This window comes from Penaeus vannamei, chromosome 22 (genome assembly GCF_042767895.1).
Source record: "Penaeus vannamei isolate JL-2024 chromosome 22, ASM4276789v1, whole genome shotgun sequence".
NCBI lineage: Eukaryota > Metazoa > Arthropoda > Malacostraca > Decapoda > Penaeidae > Penaeus > Penaeus vannamei.
The window spans coordinates 3630546-3643045 of NC_091570.1; the positions used below are offsets into that span (position 1 = coordinate 3630546).

The window sequence follows — 12500 nt, forward strand, 5'->3', positions numbered from 1 at the left end:
AGTCCCATAACAACCATCAATAACAAATAACTTATGTTCAATCCCATAACAACCATCAATAACAAATAACTGATCTTATGTTCAATCCCATAACAACCACCAATAACAAGTAACATCTTATGTTCAATCCCATAACAACCATCAATAACAAATCCCTTCATGTTCAATCACATAACAACCATCAATAACAAATAACTTATGTTCAATCCCATAACAACCATCAATAACAAATAACTTATGTTCAATCCCATAACAACCATCAATAACAAATAACTGACCTTTTATTCAATCCCATAACAACCATCAATAACAAATAACTTATGTTCAATCCCATAACAACCATCAATAACAAATAACTTATGTTCAATCCCATAACAACCATCAATAACAAATAACTGATCTTATGTTCAATCCCATAACAACCATCAATAACAAATAACTTATGTTCAATCCCATAACAACCATCAATAACAAATAACTTATGTTCAATCCCATAACAACCATCAATAACAAATAACTTATGTTCAATCCCATAACAAAAATCAATAACAAATAACTGATCTTATGTTCAATCCCATAACAACCATCAATAACAAATAACTGATCTTATGTTCAATCCCATAACAACCATCAATAACAAATAACTGATCTTATGTTCAATCCCATAACAACCATCAATAACAAATAACTGATCTTATGTTCACCCAATAACAACCAATAACTGATCTTATGTTCTTCAATCCCATAACAACCATCAATAACAAATAACATTCCTTTTGTTCAATCCCATAACAACCATCAATAACAAATAACTGTTCTTATGTTCAATCCCATAACAACCATCAATAACAAATAACTGATCTTATGTTCCATCTCATAACAACCATCAATAACAAATAACTTATGTTCAATCCCATAACAACCATCAATAACAAATAACATCTTATGTTCAATCCCATAACAACCAATAACTGATCTTATGTTTTTCAATCCCACAACAACCATCAATAACAAATAACTTATGTTCAGTCCCATAACAACCATCAATAACAAATAACTGACCTTATGTTCAATCCCATAACAACCATCAATAACAAATAACTTATGTTCAATCCCATAACAACCATCAATAACAAATAACTTATGTTCAATCCCATAACAACCATCAATAACAAATAACTTATGTTCAATCCCATAACAACCATCAATAACAAATAACTTATGTTCAATCCCATAACAACCATCAATAACAAATAACTTATGTTCAATCCCATAACAAAAATCAATAACAAATAACTGATCTTATGTTCAATCCCAGAACAACCATCAATAACAAATAACATCTTATGTTCAATCCCATAACAACCATCAATAACAAATAACTGATCTTATGTTCAGTCCCATAACAACCATCAATAACAAATAACTTATGTTCAATCCCATAACAACCATCAATAACAAATAACTGATCTTATGTTCAGTCCCATAACAACCATCAATAACAAATAACTGATCTTATGTTCATTCCCTTAACAACCATCAATAACAAATAACTGATCTTATGTTCATTCCCATAACAACCATAAATAACAAATAACTGACCTTATGTTCAATCCCATAACAACCATCAATAACAAATAACTGACCTTATGTTCAATCCCATAACAACCATTAATAACAAATAACTGATCTTATGTTCAATCCCATAACAACCATCAATAACAAATAACTTATGTTCAATCCCATAACAACCATTAATAACAAGTAACTGATTTTATGTCCAATCCCATAACAACCATTAATAACAAATAACTGACCTTATGTTCAATCCCATAACAACCATCAATAACAAATAACTTATGTTCAATCCCATAACAACCATCAATAACAAATAACTTATGTTCAATCCCATAACAACCACCAATAACAAGTAACATCTTATGTTCAATCCCATAACAACCAATATCTGATCTTATGTTCTTCAATCCCATAACAACCATCAATAACAAATAACAAATAACTGACCTTATGTTCTTCAATCCCATAACAGCCATTAATAACAAATAACATTCCTTTTACAGTGATGTTTCTAGTAACGGGGAGCGTGTTCTTGTGTCTCGTCTCCAAACAGAACAAATCGTCCCTGAACATAGATTCGACACGAGAACAGGAAGCATATCCACGTCAGTTAGGCCTACAACATACTCAACCAGGGGTATATCCACAGCATACTCGGCCAGAAGTATCCCCACAGCATTCTCAACCTGGGGTAGATCCGCAACATACTCGGGTAGATGTATCCCCACAGCATTCTCAACCGGGGGTATATCCACAACATACTCGGCAAGAAGTATCCCCACAGCATCCTCAACCAGGGGTATATCCACAACATACTCGGCCAGATGTATCCCCACAGCATGCTCAACCGGGGGTATATCCACAACATACCCAGCCAGATGTATATCCACAGCATCCTCAACCGGGGGTATATCCACAACATACCCAGCCAGATGTATCCCCGCAGCATCCTCAACCTGGGGTAGATCCGCAACATACTCAGCCAGGTGTATCCCCACAGCATCCTCAACCGGGGGTATATCCACAGCATACCCGGCCAGATGTATACCCACAGCATCCTCAACCAGGGGTAGATCCACAACATACCCAGCCAGACGTATCCCCGCAGCATGCTCAACCGGGGGTATATCCGCAACATACCCAAGGCGAATATCCACAACATACCCAAGAAGGTGAATATCCACATGTGGCTAAGAAATAGAAAAAGCAAAATCCGAGACTTGTTAATCTTAGGACTATCATATCTTCATTTATGTTGATCAAAGAAGTTTTCGTAAACATCTTGAGAATTTCAAGAATGCGTAAATAAATTCATGAAATAAATGAAAATACATTTAGAGATTCCTAACCAGAAATAAAAGTCGCTATGTATGATGATTTTAGCGTCTAGATTAAAAAAAAGAAAAAGAAAAAAAAAAAAACAGTACACAGAATGGACATACAAATCTTAATATGGTTATTTAATAAAAAAATATATATATATATTAATGAACAGAAAATGATAACATTTAAAAAATGGGGTCTAGAAGTGTCTAGAGGCGTTTTTTCAATTGTTTGTGAGACATAGTTGTGTTTTGCGTTCGACTTTCTATGTGTTATTGACAAATGTCTTTTTGAAGGGTCGAAGGGCAGCCCAATTTTCCGGTGTGTCGTGTGACTGTGTCTGTCTATTGTCTTTTTGTTTTCTTTGATGTTGTTGGCACAGGTCTCTCTGGACAAGCAAAACTCGGTGTTTCTTTGTGGTATGTGATAGTGTACCATTGTTTGATTGTTTGTGATTGTTTGGTAGAATTGTGGATGGAATGTTTCAGGTTATTTCAGTTATACGGCTTTCTTTGTGGTAAGTGATTGTTTGGTGTGATTGTTTGGTGGAATTGTGGATGGAAGGGTTTCAGGTTATACCAGTTATACGGCCGGTATGTTCAAATTGTGCCAGACCCGACCTAATTGATGTTCGTTACACGGACACGCACATACACAGAAATAAAATGCATATCTATCAGTCTAAGCGTGCATATCTACCTTACGGATAGAAAAATAAATTCATATTTGATAGATCGATAGATATGCATTTGTTTCTGTGTATATAGATGTCTGTTTATACGACTGTTATTTGATTAAGGATCGAGAGTTGTCTCCGAAGCAGAGAGTGGGGGGATAGGGGGGTAGAGGGGGGGGGGCGAGGGCAGGAAGAACGAAACAGGGAGAGGGGGAGAGGGTGGGTGGGGGGTGCACAAGCAACGAGAATTACTCCCTGTCTTCGAAACAGGGAGTGGGGGGAAGGGTGGGGGTGGGGGTGGGGTGGGGAGTCACAAGGAACGACAGATACTCCCTGTCTTCGAAACAGGGAGTGGGGGGAAGGGTGGGGGTGGGGGTGGGGTGGGGAGTCACAAGCAACGACAGATACCCCTGTCTCCGAAACAGGGGGCGGGGGGAGAGGGTGGGGTGGGAGAGTGGGGGGGGGTGCACAAGCAAAGAGAGATGATCCCTGTCTCCGAAACAGGGAGTGGGGGAGAGGGTGGGGGTTGTGGGTGGGGGGGGTGCACAAGCAACGAGAATTACTCCCTGTCTCGGAAACAAGGAGTGGGGGGAAGGGTGTGGGTATGGGGGTGGGGGGTGCACAAGCAACGACAGATACTCCCTGTCTTCGAAACAGGGAGTGGGGGTGGAGGGGGTGCACAAGCAACGAGAATTACTCCCTGTCTTCGAAACAGGGAGTGGGGGGAGAGGGTGGGAGAGTGGGGGGACGGGCACAAGCAACGACAGATACTCCCTGTCTCCCAAACTGTCGTACCGTACCATATATCTTAATCACGGAAGAAAAAATCCCCAAAAAACAAACAAACAGAAAGAATACGAAGATAAGTAAAGAGTATAAATCGAGTGACGTGTACGTAGGATGTCATATCTCTCGATTCTCAAGTCCGCCATGGTGCTCGTACACCTGGCAACGTAGCGTGCGTAGCCTGCTTGGACCACACGATGTCACATGTAGATTTTTAAAAATTCGACATTTTCGAATCATAAAACCTGAATTTTCCCCTTAAATTGGAATTCTTGGTCGCATAATTATAGAAAAATATGTCTCTCTCTCTCTGTTGGAATCGTTACAGCACATCCGAGCTGAGTGTTATATGAAAGAAACGTTAAACAAGAACTTTTACTTTGTGAAGAACAGTATATTTTAGCTTTGAGTGTAGCAGTCAGCGCTTGGCTAAACTTGTGTCGGTAAGATGTGTTATTGATATGTTCTTGTCCTTCGTTTATTAATGCTACGGGTGTGATGTGGTTGATATCGTGATGGTGATGATCATTATAAGTAAAGTTGTGGCGAGGATACAACAGCTGCAGGAAAAACAAAAATACATCAAGGAGTTGAGTTTAGAGTGTCCATTGCAATGTTCTGTTGTTGATGCAAAAAGATGTTATTGACTATGTGGTTATTATTGTGATTGTTTTGATGTAGGAAGGAAGCAAATAACAGGAATAAGAGCAAATGACAACAAAAGTTAGACACGTAATTCATAACAAAACAATACGCTACTCATATTTTGCTTTCTATGAATTCCTAGTGTGTCTACCTTTACAATTGGCAAATTATCTACGAAATCAAAAGGGTTATGAATATATTTCACCTTTGTTTTTAAAAAAATAAGATCTTTGACATAAAAAAAAACATTTATTCGTGTTTCCCTTATACGTCTCTTCAACCACAGACACATTGCTTGCTTGTGACGTATTGTCGTACCATATATCGCAATCGTAACTGTTAAAACCTGATAATTACGAACACCGATAATAGAGATACCGATAAAACTTGCAACGATAATAACAATAGTGTTAAAGCTCGCACTGCAAATATACGAAAATTACTTTTTCCATGATATATCGAGCACTATGTAGGTTGCAAATTGAAGTGAATAGTGACAGATGGTAACTGACCTCGCTAACGTGGTGCAATAGCTACAGCGTGTTCTGAGAAGAGGTCAACAAATACATTGATACTTGCATATTCATTAATACAGATACGTAAATGACATAATTATTTATTTATGATTTATTGCGCGTATAGAGCATAAAGAGACAAGCCATGACCATTCAGAGAAAAGTTAAACAAAGATAATGATTATTATAATTCCACAAATAAAAAATAAAACAATAAAGATGATAATGATTACTATTATTTCCCCAAACAAAAATAAAACAATAAATATAATCATTATTATTATTATTTCCCCAAATAAAAAATAAAACGGTAAAGATAATCCTTAATACAATTATTTCCCCAATTTAAAAAATAAAACAAAGATAATGATTATTAGTATTATCTCCCCAAATAAAAAAATAAAACAAAGATAATAATTATTACTATTATTTCCCCAAATACTTTTGTTTCTTGTTCGCTTTAGATAAATGGCACATCACACTTAAAATCTACACTAACATTTACTGAACTGATAAGGATAGTTACAAATATGCAAACTGGGTTAATTTCTTAATTAAGTAGTGGGACCTGTCACTATTTGTAATAATAAAGATAATGTTGTAATAAAAGCGATAATAATAAGAATTATATGCATCGTTTGAGTAGGATTTTGATTGATCTTTAATATGCTTTTATCTATGTGTGTGTGTGTGGGAGAGAGAGAGAGAAAGAAAGAGAGAGAGGGAGAGAGAAAGAAAGAGAGAGAGGGAGAGAGAAAGAGAGAGAGGGAGAGAGAAAGAAAGAGAGAGTGGGAGAGAGAAAGAAAGAGAGAGAGAGAGAAAGAAAAAGAGGTAGAGAAAAATAAAAGAGAGAAAGAGAAAGAAAGAGAGAGAGAAAAAAAGCAAGAAAGGAAAAGAAAGAGAGAGAGAAAAATAAATGTTGTAATAAAAGCGATAACAATAAGGATGATATGCATTGTTAGAATAGGATTTTGATTGATTAATATGATTTTGTCTATATGTGTGTGAGAGAGAGAAAAAGAAAGGAAGAAAGAAAGAGAGAGGAAGAAAGAGAGAGAGAAAGGAAGTGAGAGAGAGAGAGAGAGAGAAAGAAGGAGAGAGAAAGGAAGTGAGAGAGAGAAAAAAAATAAAAGAAAGAGATAAATAAAAGAGAAAGAAAGAGAGAGAGAGAAAATAAAAGAAAGACAAATAAAAGAGAAAGAAAGAGAGAGAGAGAGAAAGGAAGTGAGCGAGAGAGAAAATAAAAGAAAGAGAGAAAAAAAGAAAGAGACAGGATTAATGGCGGTACAATACCTGGCCCCCTCTTATTTATAATATAAATATTACTATTGGATATCCCCATATCTTTCTTGTAATTTTTTATATTCCGCTTGTGATGTCCAAGATGACCTCGTCTGATTTACCTATAAAACAAAATTTTAAGGTCCTAAAAAAATAATAATAATAAATAAAAGCATTAGAAAAATTATGAGATTTAAGGTAATCTTAAATCCAAAATTATAAACATTAGAATGTTTTTATTGCATATTCTTTTCCAGTCTTGGGGGGAAAAAATCAGGAACATATATATCAGTATAAAATTATTAGTGTTTTGTGGTTAACTGTATGAACTAGGAAGAGAGAACACGAACCAAATATTCTGTAAATCAATTTCCTAAACTGACACAGCAGCTACAGCAAGAACAAGAATTTCATAAAATGATTATTGTCTTAAACGATCGAATGTTCTCTCCCACAATTATCATCATATAACAACTAAAGTATTCTTACCAGCAAAATGGGCGTTAACGGAAATGGGCGCTTTAACCGGCTGTTAGGATAACTGACACTTTCTGTAATAAGCAATTGAGAGAACGTTGCAAAGGTGGAAGTTTTTTCATTCGTGGTTATCGTTTCAGGTTAAACATGTCGCAGGAACAACCCATCAGCATTCCAATGGCTAACTTAGTAAGTATTTACGTGGATTTACACATATACATATGTTGAATTTGTATGTACGCATACACACGCACGCACGTACACGCACACATACACACCTTACTCACTCACTCACTCACTCACTCACTCACTCACTCATTCACTCACACACACACACGCGCGCGCACACACACACACACACACACACATACACACACACACACACACACACACACACACACACACACACACACCCACGCACGCACGCACGCACGCACGCACGCACGCACGCACGCACGCACGCACGCACACACACACTCACACACACACACACACACACACACACACACACACACACACACACACACACACACACACACGTCTATGTGATCATACAAACATCGTAAATATGTCGAGATCTATCCTGATTCGATATTTAATAAAATACTGGTTATAATGACCATTATTATTGACTTGTTATTGGCGAGGAACACAAGCAAGCTATGGTTTGGTTTGGCTTGCTTCGTCTTGCTAAATTCGTCCTTAACAGACCCGACATAGAGACTTGATCGGTTTGTTTACATTTGTACCAGGTCCGACCCAGTGAGCATTCGTATAAACAGACATCTATATACACAGAAATAAAGGCTTATCTATCGATCTATCAAATGAATGTACTTTTATTTTTCTCTATGGACGGTAGATATGGATGTCTAGACTGATAGAAATGCATTTATTTTCTGTGTATGTGCATGTCTGTTTAATGAAAGTCTATTAGGTCGGGCCTGGAATAATTTTAATAAACCGATCGAAAATTTATACTTACGGCCGGTTTGTTAGAATATTCGTATACTTGACACGCATAAATAAAGAAATAAATGAATATTCACCAGTCCAGACGTGCATATCAACCGGGCAAAATGATCGTTAAATGTATATCTATCAGATATAAAGACAAATATTCATTTATTTCAGCGTATATCCATGTTTGTATTTGTGAAAATTCATTGGGTCGGGCCATGCACAATTTTAACAAACCGGCCGTTAATCTGCTTCGTAGTGGGTGACCGGAGCAATCGTTAAAGGAAACAGACTCGTTGCCATTAGTAATGATAGTGAATATAACGAATAGGTTTAGCATTTCATGAAAATAAAGGAAATAAGAATGTCAAAAAAGTCTTTTACGTATTATATTGCACAAAACGTTATGAATAAATAGAAAAAACGTCAACACATTTAAGAGTGACAGTTTAAATCTGTTATTAGAGAGCTCTATCTAACTGAGAGTTTAGAATGAAAATAACCAAGACAAATAAAAATGCTCTTTCAACATCCCAGGATGTCCGTAATACAATTATAAGTAGCTAGAAGTTATCTTCTAGTGAATGATATAGCTATTAATATGAGCCAGTTGATGCTTCTGGTCGGCACTGATATATCTACAGCTTGGTAGTTTATAATATTATCTATTAGCGACAAAATCAGTAAATTAATAAGAGAGTTTTAATGGAAAGCACTCATTTCTGTCGGCCATGTTGGCGGTTTGTTTACAAGTGTGACGTCATGAGTGTGACGTCATGAGATTGGCAAGTTTCCTCTGGAGGTAGTTTGAAAATGCTCGGTTTGGTTATTTAACTAGATCAAGTTAGCCAAATTCCGTCAAAAAACATGAATGAACAACACGTTTTAAGTTTTTTTTTCAAGAAATCATGAAATATCTTCCCGCCAAAAGTGCGCTTTATGCTTTCGATAACGTCGGTTAGTTTGTCCGTTGGGAAGTCGTTCAAAAAGACAACTCCAAAAATTATTAACAGATTGTTATTATTTCTTTGTCAGAGGTGTGTGTGTTTTAGCCCAACTTAGATACTACGGTGGCGACCCAGAAACGATCCGGGTTCAGGAAGTTTTTAAAGAATTCATTAGCATTTTCGAAATAAGGAAACAGACGTCACTTTTTGAAATAGGTGACCCTATTGCCCTGCCTCCCTGAGTAGGCCTATGCATGAGGTCTCTTAGTGCTTTTAGTTAAAAAGATGATTTAACCATACAGAGGGCAAGACAGTGTTACAAACCCTATTTTTATTGCGAAGGCACATTAATGTAGAAAAAAATTGGTGTCAGTGGTAATTGAATGAATTTTAATCATTTGAAATACCTGTACATAGATTGCCTAAATTGCTTCAAAATTAAATGGGAGAATCTCTGAATCTCTGTCTCTCTCTTGCTTCTCTCTCTCTCTCTCTCTCTCTCTCTCTCTCTCTCTCTCTCTCTCTCTCTCTCTCTCTCTCTTTCTCTCTCTCTCTCTCTCTCTCTTTCTCTTTCTATCTTCCTTTGCTCTCTCTCTCTCTCTTTCTTTCCCTCTTCCTTTCTCTCTACCTCCACTGTCCTTCATGACGGATCCCTACTGCCATGCCGGGTCTGTATCAGTACCTGGTAATCACTTTCTTCTTCTTTTTCTTCTCCTTCATCTTCTCTTTCTTCCTTTTCTCCTCCTCCTTCTTCGTCTTCTTCTCTTTCTTCTTCGTCTTCTTCTTCTTCGTCTTCTCTTTCTTCTTCGTCTTCTTCTCTTTCTTCTTGGTCTTCTTATTCTTCGTCTTCGTCTTCTCTTTCCTCTTCCTCTTCTCCTTCTTCGTCTTCTCTTTCTTCTTCTTCCTCTTCCTCTTCTTCTTTTAACCCGGAAGTCGAAGGTTTGAGGATCCTTAAGTAAATTCAGAAAAATACTGAAGAAATAGGCATTAATATATGTGTATGTGTGCGTGTGTGTGTGCATGCGTGTGTGTGTGTGTGTGTGCGTGTGGGTGCGCGTGCGTGTGTGTGTGTGCGTGTATGTATACACATTTTATACATAGATATGTGCATGTGTATATATGTGTTTCTGTGTGTGTGTTATTGCGTAATGGAGACAGATCCCACGTTGGTTAACGTAAAATATGACCATGTTAACGGCCATTTTATTAACCAAGACATTTTAATTTATCACTTTCGGCCCACTGACACAGCAAATAATTATGACAGTTCTGATTGTGACAAGGAATCTGTTGCAAATGGAATAAAATATCAAAATTAAATGCAGAAAGGGGGGGGGGATGTGATAATTCGAAGGCAGGGACCGATCGCTTATTCGTCCAATGAAATAACAGATAAATACGGGAGGGGGGGGAGGGGTTAGTGTCTCGATCTCATCTTACTTTTGTTTTTTATTATGTCTGTTTTAGGGATTGTTGATATAAGATTACTAGAAGCAAAATGAAAGAAAGTTTTCATTTATGTTTTTTTTTCTTCTTTAATTCGTCCAAATTCCAATGGATAACCTCGAACACACACCAACCTCTACGTATATATGCATATAAATATATGTGTGTGCGTGTATATATATATATAATATATATATATAGATAGATAGATAGATAGATAGATAGATAGATATAGATATATATGTGTGTGTGTGTGTGTGTGTACGTGCGTGCATGCTTGCATGTATGTGTGTACGTGCGTGCGAGCGTGTGTCTAATGTATGTACATGAGCTTACGTACACACCCCCCCCACGACCTCCATCCCCGCAGAGGCACGACCGCGACGACCGCTACTGCACGAAGCAAGTGGTCGTGAAGCTGTTCGTCTTGGGGCTCCTTCTGCTCGCCGTGTCGCTCGCCGGCTTCGTGGCCTCGCAGAGCAGTTGCCGCTACAACGACTGCACCTTCGAGACCCACGCCGCCTTCTCCGTGGGCGTGGCTGCTCTGACGGCGGGGGGTGAGTTGCTTCTCTCTCTCTCTCTCTCTTTTTTTTTTTCTCTCTCTTTTTTCTTTTTCTCTCTTTTCTCTTTGCTCTCTATCTCTTTGTTCTTTGCTCTTTCTCTCTTTTCTCTCTCTTTTTTCTTTCTTTCTCTCTCCTTTCTTTCTCTCTTTCTCTCATTCTCTTTTCTCTCTCTCTCTCTTTTTTCTTTCTCCTCTTTTCTCTCTCTCTCACTCTCTCTCTGTCTCTCTCTCTCTCTCTCTCTCTCTCTCTCTCTCTCTCTCTCTCTCTCTCTCTCAATCACTCTCTCTCTTTCTCTCAATCACTCTCTCTCTTTCTCTCAATCACTCTCTCTCTTTCTCTCCCCTCTCCTCTCCCCTTCTCTCTATCTGTCTATCTCTATCTATCAATCTTTCAGTCTTTTGTTTTATATCTATTTTCTTCATTGGCCTATGTATTTTCCGTTTCTTTCTGGCTTTTCTTTCCATCCTTTTTATTCTATTCTTCTGCTCTCTCATTCGCATTTCCATTTTCCATATTAGGATTCTCGTCTTATAAATATTTTTATGTGTGTATTTACTGTTATCATCACGGTAAAGTATATGTTATCATTATGATTCTGTTAGTAATAATATCATCATCATCAATCATTATCATCAATCATCATCAATCATCATCGTCATTAATCATTATCAACAATTATCATTATTCATCATCAATCATTATCATCAATCATCATCATCAATCATTATCGTCAATCATCATCATCATCAATCATCATCATCATCATCATCATTAATCATTATCATCATTTTTTATCATCATCAATCATCATCAACATTAATCATTATCATCAATTATTATCATCAATCATCATCAATCATCAATCATTATCATCAATCATAATCATCATCATCAATCATTATTATCAATTATCATCATCATCATCAATCATCACCAATCATCAATCATCATCAATCATCCTCATCATCATCAATCATCATTCATCATCATCAATCATCATTCATTATCATCATCATCAATCATCATCATCATCATTCATCATCATCATCAATCATCATCATCACCAATCATCATCATCAATCATCATCATCAATCATCATCATCAATCATCATCATCAATCATCATTCATCATCATCATCAATCATCATCATCAATCATAATCATCATCATCATCATCATCGTCAATCATCATCATCATTAATCATTATCATCAATTATTATCATCAATCATCATCAATCATCAATCATTATCATCAATCATAATCATCATCATCATCCTTCTCCTAGTTCTCGGTTGCCTCC

General features: G+C 36.9%; 2 protein-coding genes across 6 annotated transcripts in view; both read left to right on the forward strand.

The window, feature by feature from the left end:
• The window catches only part of LOC113810845 (calcium-binding protein P), a 7455-nt gene extending 4548 nt beyond the window's left edge, over positions 1–2907 (forward strand). For 3 of the 4 annotated variants that reach the window (XM_070136419.1, XM_070136421.1, XM_070136422.1), the window contains exon 4: positions 2082–2907. In XM_070136419.1, coding sequence (XP_069992520.1) covers positions 2082–2779 — 698 coding nt within the window. In that variant the 3' untranslated portion in view covers positions 2780–2907. The remainder of the gene's footprint in view (positions 1–2081) is intronic. The other variant, XM_070136423.1, reaches the window with a different exon arrangement.
• Positions 2908–4347: 1440 nt separating this feature from the next.
• The window catches only part of LOC113810846 (uncharacterized), an 8618-nt gene continuing 465 nt past the window's right edge, over positions 4348–12500 (forward strand). Inside the window, exons 1-3 of one of the 2 annotated variants that reach the window (XM_070136425.1) lie at positions 4348–4806; positions 7422–7470; positions 11005–11191. In XM_070136425.1, the coding sequence (XP_069992526.1) occupies positions 7429–7470; positions 11005–11191 (229 nt within the window). In that variant the 5' untranslated portion in view covers positions 4348–4806; positions 7422–7428. Of the gene's footprint in view, positions 4807–4828; positions 4953–7421; positions 7471–11004; positions 11192–12500 lie in introns of those variants that run through there. The other variant, XM_070136424.1, reaches the window with a different exon arrangement.